Genomic DNA, 22,226 nt, shown 5'->3' on the forward strand with positions numbered 1-22,226 from the left:
CCTGGGGACCTGAGAGGGACAACAGTCTGAGGTCAGGGCACTGGGTGGCCATCTCTGGCCAGCTGCAGGCAGCCCAGGCTGAATATAGCTTTACTTCCTCCCAGAACGCCCGGCTCGCTACTCCCTCAGGGCTGTGGCACTTGCTGGGAACCTTCTGGCTGCGGAACGCAAGGTAGGTGCTCCTCCACCCCCTGCCCCATCGGTCCTTCCACATCACCCTGTCTACTTTCTTCACTAGCAGGTGAGGCTCCTGTTTGTCTGAACATGTGCACTGGGAAGCTCCTGGCCACAGGGAAAGGGCAGGGCTCCGGCTCCTAATGGCTTCTCCACACCAGAAGCCACTGCAGTCCTCCTGGCCTGGGTGTCCCCCTCCCACAGGGTAGGACCCACTGCCACTTTCTTCCGTCCAGATTCCCATCAGCCTGCTCCCGGGAACCCCCTTCTCAGCTGCCTGGCTTGTCCGGGCTGAGTCGGGTCCGTCTTCCTTCCTGCCGTCACTACTGTCAGAGCACAGGGAGGAGGGGCCTGTGTCCAGGGCCTTGTCAGGAAGGAAGCCCATGCCTATGAGCCTGTGCTGCTTGGGGACGGACCTGGTGCCTGCCACCGTGCCACCTGCCACTAACAGGGCTAGGCTTTCCTCCACTGTGCCCAGTGGCTCCCCAGGGACTCCCACTCTGCTCTCCGTCCCTCCTTCTGGTGGACCCCTCTACTCCCTCCTACTTGAAGGCCGCCTTGACCAGGAACTCCCATGGAGCAGAAACAGCAAGAGAAGGGCCCCCGTGTCCCAGATGCTCGGCCGTATAATCCTTAACACATCACGCTCCTAGTGATCCCAAGCAGTCTCTCTAGTCAGGATGACAGAAGGGGAATCCCTCACCAAGAATCAGTGTTTTCCAAAATGGAAGGAGAAAAGCATTCTGCAGCCACGCTAACTTCTCTGGGTTACAGTCAGGACAGAAGACTTTGAGCTGGAAGAGTTGACTGGATATCGTAAGTCACGTGTGTGGGGTGTGCCTCTGGCCTTTCCTGTCATCTGGTTAGCTGAGATTCAGGTACCATGTCCCATGTTGCCCAAGGAAGGTAAGAGACCAAAGGCCTGTGCCATGTCTGAGGATCAGACCAGCACCACCTGCTCTGGGCGTGGAGGCCTGTGGGACTCACACGTGAAGGGCTTAGTGAAGGGCTTGGTGCCGCGCCGGCAGCCCGAAGTGATCAGCAAATGACAGTTGTCCCAGTGCCCTCTCTTGCCACCACTATTAAGACCAACGGCACTGTGCTCATCTGGCTAACACTGATGACCTCAGTAGGTAATTTCCAAGGCTCTGGTTTCCCTGTGCTCACTCCTGTATCTCCAGCACCTGGCGTACTGCCTGGCACAATGGGAGTCTGCAGCGAATGCTCAACAGACACGGCTGCAGAGCTAACAGTGCCTTCCACTCCCCTACTCTCCTCCACAGGCCTTGGCCCCATGGCCAAAGCCAAGGCCAGTCTCCTGTGGGAGAGGCACTTCCCTATAGAACCAGCCCACCTGTCAGGGCCTGGCTGCCCACCACTCCCCGAGGCTGTCCTGGGACACACTCTCAGTCACCTAATTCCCCAGGACCCAGAGAGCCAGCGGCTGAGCGGGGGCAACTCTGCCCCATGGAATTAGGATTCTGTGCGTGAAATATTAGATTTCACATCTAAAGCTCTCTGTCACACATAACTTGTCAGAGGCTAGAGTTTTCCTCTGTGAGGGAGACGATTTTTAGCTACGAGAGGATATGGGTATGAGGCACAATCAAGTCTCACAAGACCCGACACTAACACTGCTCACCCAGAGACCCCAACACAGGTCCCACATCCACTCCACAGCCTCTCTGCTCCCCTTCCCTAGGCTTCTGGTCTGGAGAGGTTCATGGGACTCCCCATCCTGATGGGGACAAAGTGCTGCTTCTGGATCGACCTCTCTGAGGCTGGCTTCTCTTCTTCCCTTTGTCCTTCTTCCCTTTCATTCACGGTTGCCAGTAGAGCAACAGCTCAGTGCAAAGGCAAAGGCAGAAGCTGGCACTAAGAGGCTTTTCTATTCGAGTTCCATTCACCACTTATCAGATTCCTGAAGACAACCCCAAACCAGTCCCTGTTCTAGGACACTGACTTCCTTGGGGAAGGAAAGCCTCAGACTTACCCAGGAAAGGCAGGAAACATACCCCTTGGAGTCAAGGAGAGGTTGATTTCAATGGCTGCCCCCATCCCAACAAGGCCAGAGAGGTTCTCCCAAGGAGGGGAAGCGATGGCCAGGCCAGGTTTGTTTTGTTCCATAAACATTTTTTTCTGTTCCAGTTAACTGTGCAGGGCTGGTACTGACACAGTGTTGCGGCAGCCTTGATTTAGTACAGACACCAGCCCTTTCTCATCTGCAGAACATCCCAGAATTCTGCTTTGCCTTTGCTGGTGACTGCTGTGGAGGTTGCCTACCAGGGAAGCCCGGCATTTGCCAGGCAGTTTCATACAACGACCTAGGTTGGTGACTGCCACCACATAGCTTCCTCACAGAGCACGGGCTCTTCCAGTTTCTTTAAGCAGCATGGTGTTATCAAGAGGAGGTGCTGGGGCCAGAGATAGGCCCTCTCCTCACTGTACCCCTGGGCTCAGGTGCATGCCTACCTTTTTTTCCTTGTCACCATATTCGACGCCCAAAGTGTCCATGGCCCGGACGATGGCTGCCAGAGACTGGATGGTGTTGCTGTAGACAACGGGCTTGTACTGCTTCACGTCTTCCCCAGAGAACCCATCTTCATGGATGATCCTGCAGAAAAACCACACACACCACACCTGATCACATACTGTCCCCACTCAGTGCAGGGGTGCTGGGCATGGGAAGCCCTGGGCCATCCCCGGGTTTAGAGGGGTGAGGGCTGGATCCCACTGGGATGATGAATTACTGACTTGCTGCATTAGTGCCATAAAATCTGAAGAAAAAAAAATCTTAATTACTGAAAAACAGAATATTGAAAAACCCTCACGTACAGTGAGAGGTGTTACTAATACTTGAAAGAACTCAGAAGAGGAAGGCAAACATTAAGTGCTCCATACATGTTAGCTACTGGTATTTCAAGCAGAGTTTAGGGTCTTAAGACAGGTGAACACTTGGTCATACTTTGGAAATTCCCTGCCAGGGGTCTTCAAATCACTAACACGTTTTTCTTTCAGAGAAAACTCCCAGGGCTTTTTTTTTTTTTTTTTTTTTTCTTAAATTTATTTTTATTGTAAACAAATGGGATACATGTTGTTTCTCTGTTTGTACATGGAGTAAAGGCATACCATTTGTGTGACCATCCGTTTACATAGGGTAATGATGTTTGATTCATTCTGTTATTTTTCCCTTCCCCCCACCCCTCCCACCCTTCTTTTCCCTCTATACAGTCCCTCCTTCCTCCATTCTTGCCTCCCTCTCACCCCCCATTATGTATCATCATCTGTTTATCAGCGAGATCATTCATTCTTTGGTTTTTTGAGATTGGCTTATCTCACTTAGCATGATATTCTCCAATTTCATCCATTTGCCTGCAAATGCCATAATTTTATTATTCTTTATGGCTGATTGACGAAGGGCGGACAGCCCACCAACGTCAAGGAATAACCCATGGGACGTCCACAGGAGGCCCTCCCTGCTCCTCCACCCTGGACGTGGCTTTCACTGCCCGGTCAACCTCATTCTGTGACAGTGAGAGACACGGAGCCCACCAAGGGGACACCACAGTTCTCAGGCAGGTGACGTTCCCTGGTGGCCACTCAGTGCATGCTTGCTGCTGACAAGGATCTGGACAGGGAGAAATCTAGAGAGGAAATCATGCCAGACCAGCACGAATCCTCTTCCAACTGAAGCAACGGAGAAAGAGCAAATGGATTGTTAAGGTTAGCAGCCGACACGTGTCCCTCAGTGAGCTGCGTGGACTCTTCTGTGGCCACACTCTGTGGACCGAGGCTGAGTGCTGTGCTGACGTGTGTACATGCCAACCTAACAGCTGAGCACCCCCCGCCACCCCTCTCTGTGTCTCCATTACCTTTGGTGCAGAAATACATTACTAACAATCCTTGTTTAAACAGCTCTATGGAGATACCACTCACATACACACGACCCACCGATTTGAAGTATACGATGCACTGTTTTAGTTTATTCACGAGTTGGGCATCACTGCAGTCTAATTTTGAAACACTTTTATCTGCTCCCAAAGTAACCCTTAGTGGGCACTCCCCAACTCCCACCCAATCCTCAGCAAATGCTAATCTATAATGTTTCTATAAATTAGTCTAATTCCAGACAGTCAACATAAATTAAATCATGTATTTATATGGTCATTAGTGAGTGGTCCTTCTATTCATAACACAGTTCTCAAGATTCATCCATGTTACAGTGTTTAAGTAGTTCATTTCTTATTACTGAATAATATTCCTTTGTATCCCACTTTTTATGCTTCCAGTTGTGAGTTGATAAGACACTCATGATTCCTGTTATAAAATCAGACTGGGTGCTGGGTTGTGGGTTTTCATCCTGAGCTTCTCCAAGAAGCAGGTCAGAATGACCTAACACCTTTCTTTTGACTTTGATGAGCTCTAAGCTGATTTTTATAACAGTCTCCTGAGAGTACAAGACCCACCCAGCCCACTGGTGCACTACCCAGAAAGACCTCCAGGGAGTTGCTAGGTTCCTCCGTACACAAGTGGAAAACTGTACAAAACACACAAAACGAGTGTTTTTAGGGATCTGGAGACTAAGCAGTACAGTATGGAGAGAAGGGACCCAGTGGAGGATAAGAGTCCGTGATCACCTGCAGGCATTTACCGGACACAGTGCGGGAAGGAGAAGCAGAGCACAGCGCAGCAACAGCAGCTGGCTGGGCCCCGGAGACCAGGCCCAGAGCTCGGGAGGCAGGGGCAGCTGGGGTTGGAGAGGAAAGAGCAGAGGGGAAGAGCCCCGGGCAGCCGTGTGGGCCTTGCACGTGTCTGGCTGGTAGGTGAGGGGCTGCAGCTGGGTGGGAAGCAGGGCCAGGGGAAGGACGAGTTTCTGGGAGCTCACACGCAGCTGGACACTTGGCGCCGGGGAGACCATGGGTTCTGGCTGGCCAGAGTGGACAGTCTTGGGGAATGCTTGGGTGTTCTGCAGAGACCCCAGAAGGCTCCTGCCATAGTAAGAGGGCTAAATGAGCCCTGAAGTCTCCCTGAGGCCTGTCCTGACAGCGCTAGAAAACAGGCCTTGAAAAAAATCACAAGTAACTTAACTGCCTGATAGAACAGGGCCGATTCTCTGTGAAAGAGGATGACAAAATCCAGACATTCAACTCTAGGGCAGTCATAACATTACCATCCAATAAAAAATTCCTGGATATACAAAGAAGCAGGAAAGTGTGACCGACCCATAATGAGAAGAATTAGTCAATAGGAACACTCAGAAGTGACAGGTGAGGGAATTGGCCAAAATATAAAAACATGTATTTAAAAATATTTTCAAGGAAATTTTCTTAAAGGAAATCATGAGTGTAATTAGGAGAGAAAGAACTAGAAGATACAGAGAGAAATGAAAATATAATAGCCGAGATAAAAATTTCACTGGATGGAACTAAGAGAAGATAGATTAGACACACAGAAGGCCAGTGAACTTGAAGACAGCAACAGAAAATATCCCACCAGGCAGAGAGGAAAGGGGCTGGGCGTGTATTAATTACGTTCACAACATACGTAACACTTACCTAACAACAGTGCAAAGGACAGGAGGGATGGACACTGTGGAGAGACTCACACATGGAAGGTGGCATGTGACCCGAAGGTAGAGCACGGCACCTCAGTGCACGTCAGGGACTCCAGATCAACAAGGAAAACGGTGAAGGAAAGGCAAGTGGCTCAGACTCCCTGAAGAGTCTGGGGCCAGGCCGACCTGAGCAGCGCAGGGGGATCTGCCCAGAGGCGAGGGACACGCTTCCAGAGCTGCGGGACCGGCTGGCCTTGCCCACATCCTGGGAATGCTCTCCAGGCCCCTTGCTGCCAACAGAATTTCCTTCACCTGGGGTTGGGCCCATTGTTTTTTCTCACTTAGTTTCGTAAATCTTGACCTTTGCCTAGTGAGGCAGGAAGGGTAGGTTTTTCTTATGCTTATTTGACTGAAGAGGAAACTGAGGTTGAGAGAGTAAGTAACAGGCCCAATCTCTCTCAGCAGGTTAGTGTCAGAGTCAGGAACAGAGCCCAGGTGTCCAAGTACGTGGTCCTTTCTACCACACTTAAACCACGCACCGGACGAGGCACAGGTGTCGGCCTGGTGCTTCATTTGTGGTCTGCAGAAAGGATGCAAGCTGGGAAAAACTCAAACTCATGCTCAAATCATGATTATGAGTCTTATAATTTGTTCAAACTGGCTTATATTAGTTTACAAGTGGGCTTGCTGCTTCAGGGTAATTTCATGTCCTCCCTCACGCCCAACTACAAAGTAACAAGTACTCACTCAACACCCTACTGTTGATAATCCCGCCACTCAGAGGAAGACACGAGGCCTTCCGGGGTATGCCTCCCACAGGTCACATCTCCTGTCTGCATCCCCCAGCACTGATTCCAGGTAGATATCCTTAACAATATCGAATATGGCCCCCTTATTTTCTGTCTCCCCATGTCTTTCCAGAGAGGCAGAGCAGAGCAGTGGTACAGCTTAGGCCACAGACAGGCCTGAGCCAACCCAGCTCTACCAGTGATGAGTTGTGTCCCAGCGAATGATCTGACCTCTCCAGCCTTGATTTCCTCGTCTGCAGGGCATGTTGTGAGAAACAGCTAGTTAAGTATGTGACACATGGCCGAGACTAGTAATAGTGTTCTCATTCCAAAGACAAAATCTCCCGAATGGAATTTCCTTCATTTGTGGTTTAAGCAGGCAGACTAACACCTGCAGTCAGCGTCTGAGGGCTCACTCTCTGTGCTAAGAGCTTCACGTGGTACACTTCATCTCATGTTCAAAACAATCCTGGGGCATAAAACTCACTGTTGCCCCCTTACAAATGAGGAAGCCGAGGCTCAAGATCAGGTCTCTTCGCTGAGGTTCACAGCTGGTCAGTGGCAGGACAGCGTCTGAGCTTATGACTGGCAGGCAGAGGCTGAGAGGCAGCTTCTTCCACCCTGGTCCCCTCTTATCCACATTCCAGAGCCTCCATGATTGCACAACCAGCACAAGCATCCCCAGCCCCTGCACTGTCTGCCCAACATTTTGGAGGGTGGGGGCAAGAAAAGATGGTTTCTGGGTGGGGCTGGAAATGCACCTCAAAGCAGTTCAGTCTCACGGGATGGCCCGGTCTGACGCTGGAGGTGAGAGAGGCCTGGATTTAGAAAGCATCTCTGTGAGACACCTTAGCTACAGTGGCCTCACACAGGTGGAAATGTTGAGTGGAACAACAATCAAGTCCCAGAGACACTGTTTGAGCCCCTGGATCCAACCATTCCTGAAGCCAAGCCTATCTCTACACTTTTGAGAGATATGAGCCAATATAATTTCCTCTTATTTTTATATAAGCTAATGTGATTTGCGTTTCTGTCACTCAATAGTCACAATTAAAATGTTTAAAACTTGATAACAAGAGATTATCTCTCAGTACACTTTTAAATTTTTTCTGTCTTTACCACCAGACTGCCACCCTACACTCCCCCTTCCCATGTTACCACAAGGCTGGGCTCTGCAGCATGCTTGGGGGCAGGTGGGACATAATGGCATAAGTCAGGTGTACACAGATGCACAAGGCCTGCCCCTCCAAGGTGTGCACTACAGGAGGCAGACAGGCGTGTGCCTGTGTGAGGTGAGCTGTGTGCACATTTCTTACGCCTGCAGGGTCAGGGCCTCAGGGCAAGGCCGTGCTAGTTTTGCACTGTGGCCTACCCACAGCTCAGAGACTTGGAAGGGTGTTCCAGGCCACCAAGCCAGAACCACGGGGAGCAGGAGGGCTGACCAGCGAGCACTGACTGCAGCTCTGAGCTCCACCTTGGACAGAAGCTGCCACCTGGACTCTGGAAACCCGGCAACGCAGCCCAGAGGAGATCTCAAGTGTAAGTGGGGGGAGGGGGGCAGCCACGACCGCAGGAGCCGGCTGAGCCTTCTGGGAGGAGGCAGGGTGGAGGGACAGTGCCCTCGCCACACTCCACCCCTCTCTTTGGTGCCTTGGGCACCCTGCAGGAGGCCCAGACTTGGGCTTCTGCTCTCTGCAGACAGCACTTGGCTGCAGGAAGACTCCCCAGGCACAATGGCCTTATATGGTCACAGAACCACAGGCTGGGAGCTGGAAGGGACCCTGGACAATCATCTGGCTCAGCAGCCATTCTCCTTCTCTGAATCACAGACCCCTCTGAGGTTGGGACAAAGGCACCAAAGCACACAGTTCTTCCCTCATGTGCTGAAGTTTCACGAGCACTCAGGCCCTAAACTGCTGGGACACATGACTTCCATCTCCAGGCTGGATCAACGTCCCTCCCCACTCCCCTGCACGATCCCTTTAAGGGTCCAGAACAGGGGCAGGGGCTTCTAGCTGCATGGTTGGGGGCTTGTTTCCCTCTCCTGGAGATAAGCTAGGGAATAGCGGCCATGCTCACCGGGCTGTGGTGAGGACCAGGAGAATGAAGGCCGCGCGGGCCTGCCCGCAGTGGGCGCTCGCTGGCGGCAGCTCTTGCTGTTAGCGCTGTTTGGCCGGCGGGGCGGGGGAGAAAGTGCAGCCAGTCGGGTGTCCTGTGTCTGTCCCATGGAGGAAGAAGATGGGAGTGGGTCCTGGGGTGGGCCTGCTCCTGCCAGGGGAGGAGGAAGGGTTAGCTCACTCCAGCAGGGAAAGGGCGACGAGGGAGGGGGGCATCCTCTGGACGGAGCAGAGCCCAGACTCTGCTTGTTTACCAGATGACATCTTGGGTTGTGGTCGTGGACTGAGAAGTCGCAGGTCCTGAACTTACTGCATGTATAGGTGTGTTTCTGAACATGGATGGAGATTCCCACGATGGCTGTTGGGGTTGGGGTCAGGGCTCTGTAATTTGCTCCTGAGACCAATGGCTTCTTGTCATAAGGGAAACCTGATCAGCTGTGGGTTGTGGCCCTGAGTTGTGCCCTCCCCTGGCCTCATGAACCAGCAGTCAGGGGCTCCACAGAACCTCCCAAAACACTGGCCCTAGACAGGAGTGTGCAAGGAAAACCCCGGGCACAGTACAGCAGGTGTCCCGTGCAGTCATAGTTAAAAAACTACCTGTCGTTGTGTTGGGGACCAGGGGTGCAGGCTGTGTGGAGGGAGCGGGAGGGAGAAGGACAAGGACCAGGGGTTGGGCAGCAGAATCCACCCGTCATCCCTTAGGAGCGCTGGCACCCAGTGCTTTGCTACTTCCTCTTTATGTTTGGTGTGTTTCATTTCTAGAATTGTGTACTTGCTGTCTGGAAGAGCAGCAAATCATTTTCCATGGGAGTCGAGACACTGCGTGTTTAACATGGGGACTATTCTGACCAGGACAGAGAACCGGAGTGGGAAGGGAGAAGTCAGTCATCAGTTGACTTCTGGGCATGCTCTGGGTCCACCTGGTCTAAGGTCTATGGACTGCAAAGCCCATGAGGCTGGCCCCTGACTGCCAGGGATCCTCCATCTAGGTAGTGAGATAAAACTAGTGCTGAGATGTGAAGGTCAATGACACAAACTGGCTTCTACCAAGGCCAATTTCCATGGAGAATTCCTTTTCCTGCCTCCCTTGCAGCTAAGCATGTGGCTTTGTAGTCTAGTTCAAGCCAGTAAGACTGCAAGTCAGGTGCCAGAGTTGGAAGCACCTCTGGGGAACAATTTTCCTATCTGCCCCACCCTGTCTCCACCAAAAGGCTGTTTCTGCACTGGTCACTTCCTGGCTCCTGTCTTTATATGTGGCTGAATAAGGAAGAAAATGCTGGAGCCTCTGCAGCCATCTTTTGACCATGATGCTAAATGTCACCACCTGAGGCAGGCAGAAAAAAGGGCTGCAGGAGGTTCTTGGTGACCTGATATACTGCCCAATCAACCCTGTCTGGAGCTGTCTGTCAGCAAAGATGGTGACCCTACCATGATGTCCCCTACCCAGGCCAGAGAAATGTTCCTGCTTAGAGCTCACACAGAGTCACTTGCCAGGTGGGAAGTTGTGAGTTATGAGACTTATATACAGGGACATGGTCAGCTTGTGCCAAGGTAGGGAGGCCTTTCCACTGTGCTGCAGGCCTCTTATGTCCCTTGGTGCTCCCTGGTGTAGAGGGCATGATGGGTGATGCAAGGCGGGAAGAGCGTCGGGTCGACTATGAAAGCAGGACTCTCCTTCTGTCTTCAAAGTTCCCACTGCCAATAACCAGGGGGTGTCGGGAGGTGTCTGTAAGCACTCGTTCACCCGCTAGGTCACTGTTCATCTATCATCTGGACTCCTAAGTGCCAGGCACTGAATCAAGACCTGGGATACGAGTGTGAACGGACAGTCCCCACCCCGTGACACTTGCATTCTAGTGGGGGCACAGATATGAACAAGTCATTTCTCCAGGGATTATGTAAGTCATCCTGGGGTAACAGGAACACAACCTGCAAGCTCATCTGCAGGGCAGCCCAGCTCTCAGGAAGTTAGACAGCGGAGCAGGCTCCGGCTGGCAGGGAGTGGGCTGCTGCAGCTGGGACGGGCACGTGTGCCTTCCAGCCCTGGCAGGGCACTAGGTGAACCAAGGTGGTGTGCAAGCTGGCAGGTGGCAGCCCAGTTGGGAGGGCTGCTCTGGCCCTGGCAGGGGTTGCATGCTATCCCGAGGGGGTTTCTGCTGGCTCTCAAGGAGGTGTAAACAACAAGCTAACTCAATGCGGAAAATACCATGAACACCAGCCAGGCTAAGGGCGAGGCAGGAAGTAGCAGAGCACGTGGAGGCAGGGGCAGCAGCAGGGAGGCACCTGCCAGGGCAGTGGCTCTGCCTAAGCCCCTCTCCCTGCTTCTCTCCCTGCTGGAGCCCCCACTGCCAATGTTCTTGTGTTTCCTTTCATTTGAAGGAAGCATTCTGGTCAGTGGGGTGTGACCTGCAGGGAGGCCTGGCTCTCTGATTCAGAGGCCACCAAGATGGGGACTAGGCAGAAAGGTCTGCAGTGCTCCACAGGGCGCAAGGTGTGGGCAGGGTAAGGGGGTCAGCGGGGGGAATGAGCTGCCCAGCTGGCAACTCCCACTGGGTGAGCTCTCACTTGTCTGTCCATTCATCCATTCATCCATCCATCCGCTCCATCCATATCGACTGAGCACCTGTGAACAACTGGACACACCTGACCCTCTTGCTCACTAAGAGTGTGGTCTATGGGCAAGTTACCAATCTTCCCAGGTGCAGGTCTCTCCTCCGTAAAATGGGTACAATGACTCTGTCACCCTTGGGAGCATTAAAAAATGTGTGAGGAGGGTCTGGCACACAGTTGGACCCAATCAACGCTGCTGCTAGTATTATTTAAAAGCTACAGATAAATCAGGGCCAAAGCAGGGCTGGACCACTAGCCTTGTTTCCTCCACCCCCAGGCCCCTCCCAACAGGTGCAGCTGTGCTTGGAGCCAACTGAATGGACTCCTGGGAGCCAGAGGATATCCAAGCTTTGAAAGGCTGAGACTATGGCAGGGCAGGGGAAAGATGCACTTTTAGCAAAGCAATTATGCGTGGACCTTAATTTTTGATTTTCTAGAATCCTAGGAGAGCAGAGGCACTGAGACCTGGGGGCTTCTGATGGGAGGTGAGAATTTTGTTCTTCTCAGGAATAAAGGCTGATTCCTCAAATGGTAGAGCCAGGGACAGTCCAAGATTACTGCCTCTGTCAAGACCCCGCTATGGCTTCCTCCCCCTCTTACCCAAGAGAACTACTATGTACCTGGGGCAGCTCATACAGTACCCAAGAAACCATGGGGAACGGGACAGATGCAGCCCTTCCCTTCACAGGAGAACATGGAAAATAAAGAAGTAAACAAACAAATAGACATTACAGGGCAGTAAACACAAAATAGGAAAGGGTAGAGTTAGAAGTCAGGAGGTAACATGTTGAGGCCTGAATGACAAAAAGTGGACTTTGCGTATATGTGAGAAAGAATATTTCAGGCAGCGAAGATCGCAAGTGCAAAAGTCCTGGGGCACCCATCATTGAGGAATGATGACAAGCCTATGGGGCTGGAATGAAGTAAGTATAAGACAGGAGGGATGAGGTCAGAGAGGTCAGCAGGGGCCCAATCACATATGGCTAGTGCAGTCGTTATTTTGTCTGAACTACATTATTAAAACAAAATGTTCACCTATTAAAAAAAAAATTCACCTGTGTACCTTCCAAACCATCCTGACTCCCACTAGTGGTTCTGCTCTAACCATGGATCAGTTTTTTACTTATAATTAAAATTAATTAATTGTGGTACTGGGAATTAAACCCAGGGGTGCTTTACCACTTAGCTACATTTGAAGCCTTTTTGGCTTTTTTGAGACTGGAGCTTGCTAAGTTGCCCAGGCTGACCTCAAACTTGTGATCCTCCTGCATCAGCCTCCTGGGTAGCTGGGTTTACAGGTGTGTGCCACTCCACCCAGCTAATTGGGAACCACTTTGAAGTGGCAACTTTCCCTCTGCTTTCCCTGACTTCTCGAGTCCCTACTAAAAGGTCTGTTCTTAGAACACTTACGGATTCCAACCTACATTCATAAGCAAAGAGGAAAGACACCAGCCGTCCTCCCACTGTCTGGGGGAACTGCCATCCACATGGCGGTGGACCTTTGTCTTTCTGCCTGGGAATCCGCATGCGCACAGTTCTTCCTGAAATGGAGACATCACATACATATATTTTTTACACTGAGCTCAGTGTTCGTTTTAATTGTCCTATGTGTCTTTACGCTAGGCAGAGTACAGAGCGCCTGCCTTCAGGAGCCACGGTCCAGCACGGAGCTGGGGGAGCACAGAGCAGCGACACCAGTCAGTCCAGCCTGGCCAGAGAAGACTTTGGGAAGAAGTCCTCCCCATGGCGCCCTGGAGACTTTGCTGGCGGCTTGACGCCCCACCCTCTGAATGGGCCACCAGTCACTTGACCAGAGCCCTTTCACTGGACATCGGGCTATTCCTAGGGGCACCATCTCCCTGCACAGATCCAGACTCTGGGAAGCCACCCACGGTGAGTCTGCTTCCCTAGGGGAACAAAAGCAGCCAATGCCTAGATGGAAAGAGATGCCACTGGGGGGCCCCGGGCCTCAGGGTGAAGCCTGTGAGCACAAGCAGGTGTCCCTGGCTCCTGGAAAAGAAGACCTGGAGCTGGGGTGCAGCTTGGTGGTAAAGCTCACCTTGCATGTGTGAAGCCCGGGTTTGACCCCCCAGTTCCAAAAAAGAAAAGACAAAAACAAAAACAACAACTACAACAAAAACAATTAAAAAAAATGACCCAATTTAAACCTCACTGTTTAATTATGGTGAGAGGTTGTAGAGTATGAGAAATATTATTTAAAAAGCAAATAAGATCCCTTAGCAATCAATGGTAAATTTAAGACTTGATATTCTAATATCAGAATATATAAGCATATACTGTAAAGAGTTCTAAAATAATAGCAACAGGCAAATCAGTCCCCCAGGGAAATGACTGGTACAAAATAAGGGGTACGTCCTGTTGTCAGTGACTTGCAGAAATCTATTATAAAGATGTCATTTTTAATAAGGGGTAATTCTGGCCAGAAGCAAAGATGTCAGCTGCCAATTGTCACCAGACAGAGCCAGGGACAAAACTGGAATGTGCTGTGATCAGTACGTGGACCCTGCCCCTTGCGGGCTCCCGGTGTTGGGGTGCACGGGGTGGGCTGGCTGTGGCCCCATCCCGGCGTGGGCACTCAGAGTTCTGCCTTCATAGCTCTGCTGCTTTCCTTCTTGGGTGTGGCAGCTCTGCACCCTGGGGCCCTAGCCTTGGGCTGGGTTGCAGAAGACCCTGGCTCCTATGCAGACCGACCATTGCCTAACACTGCCACCAGGTGCTGTGGGCAGAAGTGGCCCTTCCAAGGCCAGAGCGGCCGGCCTCCGTCCAGAGCTGCACCTCTGTGTTGCCTGAGCACCTCTGTGTTGCCTGAGCTCTGCTGCTCCCTAGCGGGACACCTCGGGCCTCCACGCACCTCACCCAACCTCACATTCGACCCCCAGGCCCTGCCCAGGCCTGCATTTTAAGAAACACTGCCATTTACTATGGTAGCTTACACCCCAATTTTGTCAATCAGGACACCTGAGGTCTAGTGTTGGCTCTGCCTACTGACCAGTCACTGGGACTCTGGACTCATTTCCTCTGTGTACTGGCCAGTCTCTCAGACAGGTCAGGGCTGGCTTCTGGGTGGCTAGGTTGACAATCTCCCATGTCATTGCCAAACGCAGCCTTTTGGGGATGTAACAGCTCACGAAACAGGAGACTCACAGGGGCAAACCACCAAAGGGGTTCTGGGAGGATAAAAGATAGAAGAGCTCTGCTCAAAGTTACCTCTTGGACCCCTGCCTATTCCCTGTCTGTATGCCTCCAGATTTCCCCCTGAGGTGGCTCTATCTCTGTCTCCATCTCTCTGTCTTTCCCGAGGGCAGGACCTTGTCTGTCCTGCTTACTGACGGCCTTCCTGACCCACAGTGAATGGTGAACACAGCTGGATGAATGCTGAACCAGCGGAGGACACCTTCAGCTCCAGTCCACGCATGACTCACTCCTTCCTGTGAAGCTGGGAGCCTTCCAGTTGCAACCAGGACGGGTAGCATCTCTCCTCGCCCCCTCCACCTGGCATCCTGCATGCCACTGCCATCCCCTCGGGTGCCCAGCAGCCTCCCCCTAAGGGCCCAGCATCTCTGGCCCTGCACCCTTTAACCCTAACATCTTGGCTTGCATGAGGTTTCTCAGGGTCAGGACGGACAGCTGTGAGGCTGCCCCCTCCAGGCCCACTTCTGGGGAGACCCAGAATGTTCACTGGTTATGCTGTGAAGACAGGACAGAGAGCTTGATGGATCCTGAGCCTCATTTACAATGCTTTTCATAAAGACGTGAACTTTCATTAAACACAGTAAAAGCCTGTGAGTGAGGCAAATTGGTTCAATGTCAATTTTACTGCCTAGATCTAAGTAACATTTCTGGTTTCCATCTGCTGGATGAGGGCAGCTGCTGGATTGCCCTTTCTTCTTCTGCTGACCTAATAAAATGAAGTATTTTTATTAGGACATGATGTTTAATATATGAACAATATTGTATATTGGGGCAGTGGACGCAGCTTCTTTATTGTGTTTGTGTGTGGAGCTCACACAACTGAGGCTACAGAGCTTTGCCCATTTTGTTTAGTCTTTGGGGGAAAAATCTTCCTGTTGTCCTGTCTATGGAATGCTGGCTCATTATTTGTGTTGCCTGCTCACTACCCCGATGTGTTCTCTTGAGTCACGGGTAAGAGAGAAAAGACCACTGCAGCCTGCAGTCTTTGGCAGAGAGCTCACAGACGAGGCTGTACAGACCCAAGTCGTCCAAAACGTCTTCCTTTCTGACACATCCAGAGGGCTCTGTCACCAAGCAGGCCAGGCGGGGCTCTGACAGCCTGTGGGAGGGCGTCCATCTGGGTTCCTCCCGCTCCCTCGCTACTCCCTGTGGGGTGTGTTGGTGACGCACTGCAGAACATGCCCGTGAGTGAGGATGCGCGTTGTGGTGGCAAGTGAGGGCTGGAGTGGACACCTACTCCTGCTTGGCCAGCTTGTTCCCCTCCTTCAGGGATAGAATCCAACCTTCCTTTAGGGAAACATCATTCCTTGAACTCTGAGGACCCTTCCACTCTTAGCCTAAGTTCCAGGGGTGAGCCCCCGGCCCACATCTGGTCAGCAATGAAGGACATACCTGGCTCCAGCCCTGCCTAGAGCGAGCATATGCCAAGGGCTCGTGGTTACAGAGGTCGACACGTTCAAGCCACTCTGGGGCAGGTTTCTGTTCTTCGTAACCAGGAGTCTTGACAGCAGCAAGTCAAGCTGCACAGCACTTGGGAGTTCCTTGGCTGCAGGCACTCGACTAGCCAGGGAGGCTTGCTGACCTAGCGTGGTTACTGCATGGCTTCTGAGGGCACCGAGGGCTGTGACACTGCACAGCACCTGCTCCAGCTTTGCCTTGCAGTGGCTGAGCAGCTGGGGTAACTTCCTCCTACAGGGACCTCAGAGGCGGCAGCTCCCAGAGCCCTGCCTGCTCCTGCGCCACCTCCAACCCCAGAGACACCAGGAACTTCACCCCTCGTTCTCTCCCAGGTTACAGACCAGGCAGCTTAGAAGATGCTTTTCATAGGCTCTTGGTTTTCTCCTTCCTTCTTCTAACATGAGGACTTATTTTTCTCCTTCTTACCTGTGATTGGGCAGGGAAGGACCTCACAACACCACAATGACCGGCAGAGACAAAGGAGCATGACAAGAATCCCGTTCCCTGGTTCGGGCTGCCTGGCACACGCAGGGGCTGCCACTGCTCGGGTGACCTGAGCACTGCTTTGGAGGACAGAGAGTCTATGTGCACTTGCTCCCCGACAAGAGGGGCCCTTCTTAGCTCCCGGGGAGGAGAGCTCAAGGCAGAAGGCACGGAGCACCCAACGAGTCTCCTCAGGACATCAGGCTTTGTCACTCCCCCTGGGGAAACGCCCGTGGAAAAGTCGGACAGGGCAGGCAAGGTGCCTGTTCCCCTGCAGAGTGACCCAGTCTCCCCAGAGGAACGGCAGTGGTCCATGCCACACCAACTCTTGCCGGACAAAGAAGGTCATGTCTGCACACGGCCAGATCCCTGAGCCTCCAACTGTACAGATATGAGCCACATTCCTCTGGTTCCTTCTGTGTCACCCATTGTTGGGCTTTTGAAAGAAAGTCAGGGAAAGTTCCAGGTGAGGGTTTATCTTGCTAAACCAAGAAAAACAGAAACAGAGAGAGCAAAACCCAGCCCTGCCCGTCTTGCTTCCCTGGTGGTGGATGTGGCCCAGAAAGGATACCATTCTGTGCGGTGGATTTAAATAGCACCGCCGTGGCCTCCGGGTTTCCCACCCAAGACTTTCTTGAGCAGATGGAAGCTCCTCATTAATAACCACGACAGTGTGGTCATGCCCAAAATGATAGAGTCCTCAAAAATCACTTTGTGGGCTTCCACATCGATTTCCCTCTCGAGGGAAGTTCAGGCGGGGCGTGTGTGCAGGCTCTCAAGGCCAACGGCACACACTCGGCAGACGAGGGTGCGGTGGGCCCTGCAGAGGGCTCTCCTGGCCCATTTTTACCATGGTTAGGGTCAGCACGTCAGGGCTGCTGTCGCTCTGTGAGGTCAACAGGAAGGCTGGGGGGCCCCTCCCTCGTGGGCGCACAGCCTCTGCTGAGGGGCAGGCCCAGGGGCTGGCCTACCATCCCAGCCCTCGCTATCCACACCACTTGGCTGTGCGGGAGTGCCGAGGCGGTTCCTGCAGAATCGCAGGAAAGGCCAGCGCTTTGACAGCAGCAGGTGCAGGCCCTGTGCCGAGGGCTTCCCGGACCTCCACACACGTGATCCTCCTGCAGCCCTCTAAGGCAGAAGCCATGCAAGAGCTAGTGCTGCTCTGTTGTAAAGCTGAGGACACTAAGTGGCAGAAGCCAGGAACAGTGGGGCTTCTCAAGGGCCCCTGCTCCTACCCATGCCAGGGACAGTCTGCAGCTACGACTTCCAAAGAACAGGGATGACCTCAAGTACATCAGAGGAATGAGACTGGGCTGGGGAGGGACTAGACTTCTGAACAACCAGAAAAGAGGGGGAGAGGCATTTAAAGAATACCACATTAACAAAGGTCCCAACGTCAGTACACTTCTATTGCCATATCTGTCCTTTACTTGTACACTCTTCCCTGTCTTTGAACACCTTTCCAGCTTCACAGTTCAATTCTCATCACCCAAGCCCCCGCCCTGGCCCTCCTGTGGACACTCATAGCACTGCCTGCCCCACAGCAGCAGAGCCAGACACATGGCTGAGGAAGGAGGGGACAGCGAATGAACCACTGAAGACTGACCAGGGAGGTCCCTGCCCTATTGCCATCGTATCCATGTTTCTTATTATCACCATGACAAACTCTGCTGAGACAGCTGTCCAAAGACACCGTGGCATCCACTGAGCTTCAAGCTCCAACACACATGGACACCAGGGTAGAATGGTATAGGCTGGTTAGGGAGCAGGAAGGATGGAGGGATGAGGTAGAGAATAGACACTATTTTCCAGCATTGACGAGGCAAGAATGAAATTCAGTTCCATAAACATTTACCCCATTCCTCCCAAGCGTGAGGCATGCTTTTGCCTCTGACAGGTGCAACTCATGCTCTCTGACAAGGTCGTGGAGTTCATGCTGTGACAGGGCTGACAGGGCTCCTGCACCAGCTCTGCACTCCGCCTACTCCAGCTTGGACACGCTGACTCCACGGATCATAACCAGGCCTTGGGGCTCCTCAGAGGGTCCTGCAAGAACGCATAAGCAAATACTCTGCTTCCCAGTGCGGGATCTATTGTTTCAAGCCTGTCACCCAACTCTGGGGCTCAGATGGTGGACCATCTGAAGCCAGGCATGTGCCTGATGGTGTTTTCCCACCAAGAACGAAGGAGAGGACCAAGATGCCCACAGCCAGATGAGAAGCATCTTGAGGCCAGAGCTGCACGGGGCTTCGCTGCCTAACATCACCCTAATCTTTCTCCTTGCCTTGTGCTCACCTGCCAGCCATGGAAGACCCTAGTGCCTTATCTCTTGCAAAGGCAGTGAAGGAAGCTGTCTGCTGGGCACCCCTTGATCCTGGGAGACTCAGTGACAGGGAAGGGCTGCCAGAGGCTGCATCAGGGTCCATTGGGGCCACTGTGTGGACAGCAGCGAGGCCCACCCATGGGCCCATGGGGACTAACCCAAGGGGACACTACAGGGGACTCCACACCAGCTCTTCCTAAAGGGCAAGTCGCAGGATTTCAGGAATACTACCTCCATCCTCATGTTCAGGAATGAAGTGAAAGTGAGAAGGCAGAGTGAGGTCACAGGTGGTCCCGCCCTGCTCCCCATGCTGCTGTGGGAACACAGCCAGGGGCCTTCCACTCTGGTCAAGGTGCCACAACACTTAACAGTGGCAAACACCCACACTCCCGTTAGGTCTCCCAAGCACTTCCCCACGTTACTGAATGATAACAACAGTTCCTACTAATTAAACGCCAACTGTGTGCTAAGCATTTATGTGTATTTTTTCATTTACTCCTTAGAGCAGAACTAAGGAATAAGTAGCATAGTTATCCCCACACCACAGATAAGGAAACAGTCTCAGGGAGGCTAACCAACTTCTTGGCCGACATCTCAGAGCCAGTGAGCAGCAGAGCGGGGTGCTGAGGCTGAGGTGGAGGCCCTGGTGGTGGTTGTGTTATAGTAACAGGGGGAACTACAAATGGGCTCACTGTCACAGAGCAGAGTAAACTGGCTACCTGCAGCCCAGGAGAGGTGGGTCAGATGATGGGCTTCATTTGGTCTGCAGTGGTTCTGAGTCTTTTTCTTTTTAAGCAAACATTTACAAATCAGAAGAATTTTCACAAAAAGATAATGATTTCTGACTTCTCCTGAAAAACTGCACACACCAGCCTGCTTTCTCTGGTGGGCCTGGGTTTGGCTGCTTGCTGTGGGACATGCCAGGGCTTTCCAGACCAAGCCCTCAGCCTGCTGGCCCTGTTGGCATTGTGATCCCCTCACAGAGCCAGTGAATGGCACTGGCCACTTGTTCCTGGTAGAGGAAGTGTTTTCACATGTTGGTAGGAAGGAAAAGTATAAACTAACGACAGATTGATTTCTTTTCTCCTAATAAATATGTGCAGTAGTTGGGAACTGACAGATCCAAAGACTCTGGAATATTAGCGTGAGCCACGTTTAAACTTGTGAAGGCCTGGCTTGCCTCCATCCTGCTGTACAGCCTCACTGGAGGACAGCATACGCCCCCAGGACCTGAGATGGTACCAGGCCAATTAGAAGACGGCCCAGCTGGAGGTGGGCCTCAGCCCATGTCTGCACTTAAGTGCTGCCTGGCCAGACATGTAGAGCACTAATGACAATCATGTGGCCTTGGCTGCTGAGAAGTGGCCCAGAGGCGATGGGAAGCAAACCTCTTGAGGTAGCCAGTGCAGAGGCACTTGGTCAACAAGGGACAGGTACCTACTGGACTGGTCGGCAGTGAGGAAGGAGTCCAGTCTCTAAACACTGGAGCACCCCAGGGTCGGGCCGTGGATGGCTCAACATCTTTGCTCAGATATGCCCAGGGCACTGCAGGATAATAGGTCCCGTGCGGATTCACTGCTTCTCCCCCACCTACGAACATCAGCCACACCACAGCAAATATTATTTTCTACAAAGATTGAGCCAGGCACGTGTTCTCTTCTTAAAAGGGAGTTTAATAAGTTAAAAGAGGTGTCAGATACTGATAGTAACTCTTAACTCAAGGTTTTCTGTCATAATCAGAACTGAAAGAGAATTAAAAAAAAAATTCCCTCCATGGGATTCAATGTGTCCTTATACCACTGGAAATCATCTTGGGGGTCAGCAGGGCCCAGGCCATAATTCGAGGAACCCTTAAGCATATGATTCTGGAATCTAGCATTGTCTAATCTGATCCAAGTAGAAAAAGAGTGTGTGCTGGGAGCTGTGCACCAAGGCAGGGGTTAGTGACCCTGCACCAGCCCAGAGACAACCTACCCAGAGAGTCAGAGTGAAAAAGAAACAGAGTCCTTCAGCCTTGGTGCTTCCATTAGTAAGATGACAGGGATTCTGAGAAGATGGAGACCTGAAAGAAGAGACCACCATCTCTACTCCACTTGCCCATCCTGAGTCAGAACTGCTGAGGCCTTTGGGCAGATGGATGTACGAGTGGGAAATAAGGCTGAAAACTAATACGGAAATCTTTCCCTTTTAGTTGAAGATCAGCTCTGGAAAGCTTTGGAGCAAGGACCAAAAGCCATAGATGGGGTTGGGGTGTTGCTCAGTGGTAGAGCATTTGCCAGCATGTCCCAGGCTCTGAGTTCTATGCTCAGGACAAAACCAACCAACCAACCAACCAACCAACTAACCAAAATAACCCCAGAGATACCAGGATGAGCTGGATCAGGAGAACTATGGACTCCTAGTGTGTGTTGAAGGAGACAGTTTGAGGATAAAGAGAGGGAAGGTAGACACTGGCTTTGCCTGATGGTCCAAGTCATCCTGGAACCCAGAGGGCAATTAGTAGCTGAACCAGTGAGATGCAGTCCCCACCCTGGAAGGTTAAAGAGCCACAGGCAAGTGAGAAAGGATTCCTCCAGATGACCCAGGAGCAGGCTGAGGGCTCACCTGCTGTAGTGCCACAAGCCCAGGCCAGTGGGCAGCTCTATCCCCTGCTGCTGCAGGCAGCTGCCACTCAGGCCTCCAGAACCAACCACAGGTGTCAATAGGAACAAAGCACATTTTCCACAGCCTCAAGGTCCCAGCAGAAGACAGCCAGAGAGTCAGTGCACATGCCTGGTGAAGTATAGCTGCCCCAGAGACAAGTGGGAGCCCGAGAGCAATTCAGGGCAGACAAAACAGACTTTCTACATATTAAAACAATGTCTTCCCAACTACAGTATGTGAGTCCCTGTTGGGATGTCAGTTAGTGGCCTGGAAGACCAAATGCCAAAACCATCTTCAAGAACACAGCAAAATGAAGAAAGAATTTATAAGGATAAAGATAAGCTAAGAGGGTAGATCCAGGGAAACCTAGCTGAGCATATCGGGAGTTCTAGAAGAAAGAGGAACTGATGGAGGATGGCCAAAATTAAACAACAAACAGAAGACAATTCCCCTGAGCTGAAAAAAGACCTGAGTCTGCAGATTATAAAGGCTCACAGAGTTCCAGGAAGGAAGACAAGAAAAGAGTATGCATAGGTTATCCTGGTACAACCCTTAACCTAAGGATGAACACAAACCCTTAAAAGCTTCCAGACAGAGAGAACACATTACCTATAGGTGAAAAAAAAAAAAAAAATCAGATTGGCACCAGACTTCTCCTCTGAAACACTATAAGCTGAAGAGAGTGGAATATCATCTATAGACTGTTCAGAGGCTAACCAAGCCCCTGTGGTGCGCCATCGTTCTTTACAGCAAAAGATCTTTGCAGACAGCCAAGGATTCACAGCTTACCACCCACGAATCCCACTATGGAAACCACTTCAATATCAACAACAAAACCCTCAGAAGAATGGAGGCCTCCCCGT

General features: G+C 51.9%; 1 protein-coding gene across 2 annotated transcripts in view; it reads right to left on the reverse strand.

Moving 5' to 3' along the window:
• Nucleotides 1-22,226, reverse strand: part of Gnao1 (G protein subunit alpha o1) — a 160,207-nt gene that overhangs the window by 74,575 nt on the left and 63,406 nt on the right. For both annotated transcript variants that reach the window (XM_047529903.1, XM_047529902.1), the window contains exon 3: nt 2,647-2,788. In XM_047529903.1, the coding sequence (XP_047385859.1) occupies nt 2,647-2,788 (142 nt within the window). The remainder of the gene's footprint in view (nt 1-2,646; nt 2,789-22,226) is intronic.

The sequence above is a fragment of the Sciurus carolinensis genome, chromosome 16, assembly GCF_902686445.1.
Source record: "Sciurus carolinensis chromosome 16, mSciCar1.2, whole genome shotgun sequence".
Classification (NCBI taxonomy): domain Eukaryota; kingdom Metazoa; phylum Chordata; class Mammalia; order Rodentia; family Sciuridae; genus Sciurus; species Sciurus carolinensis.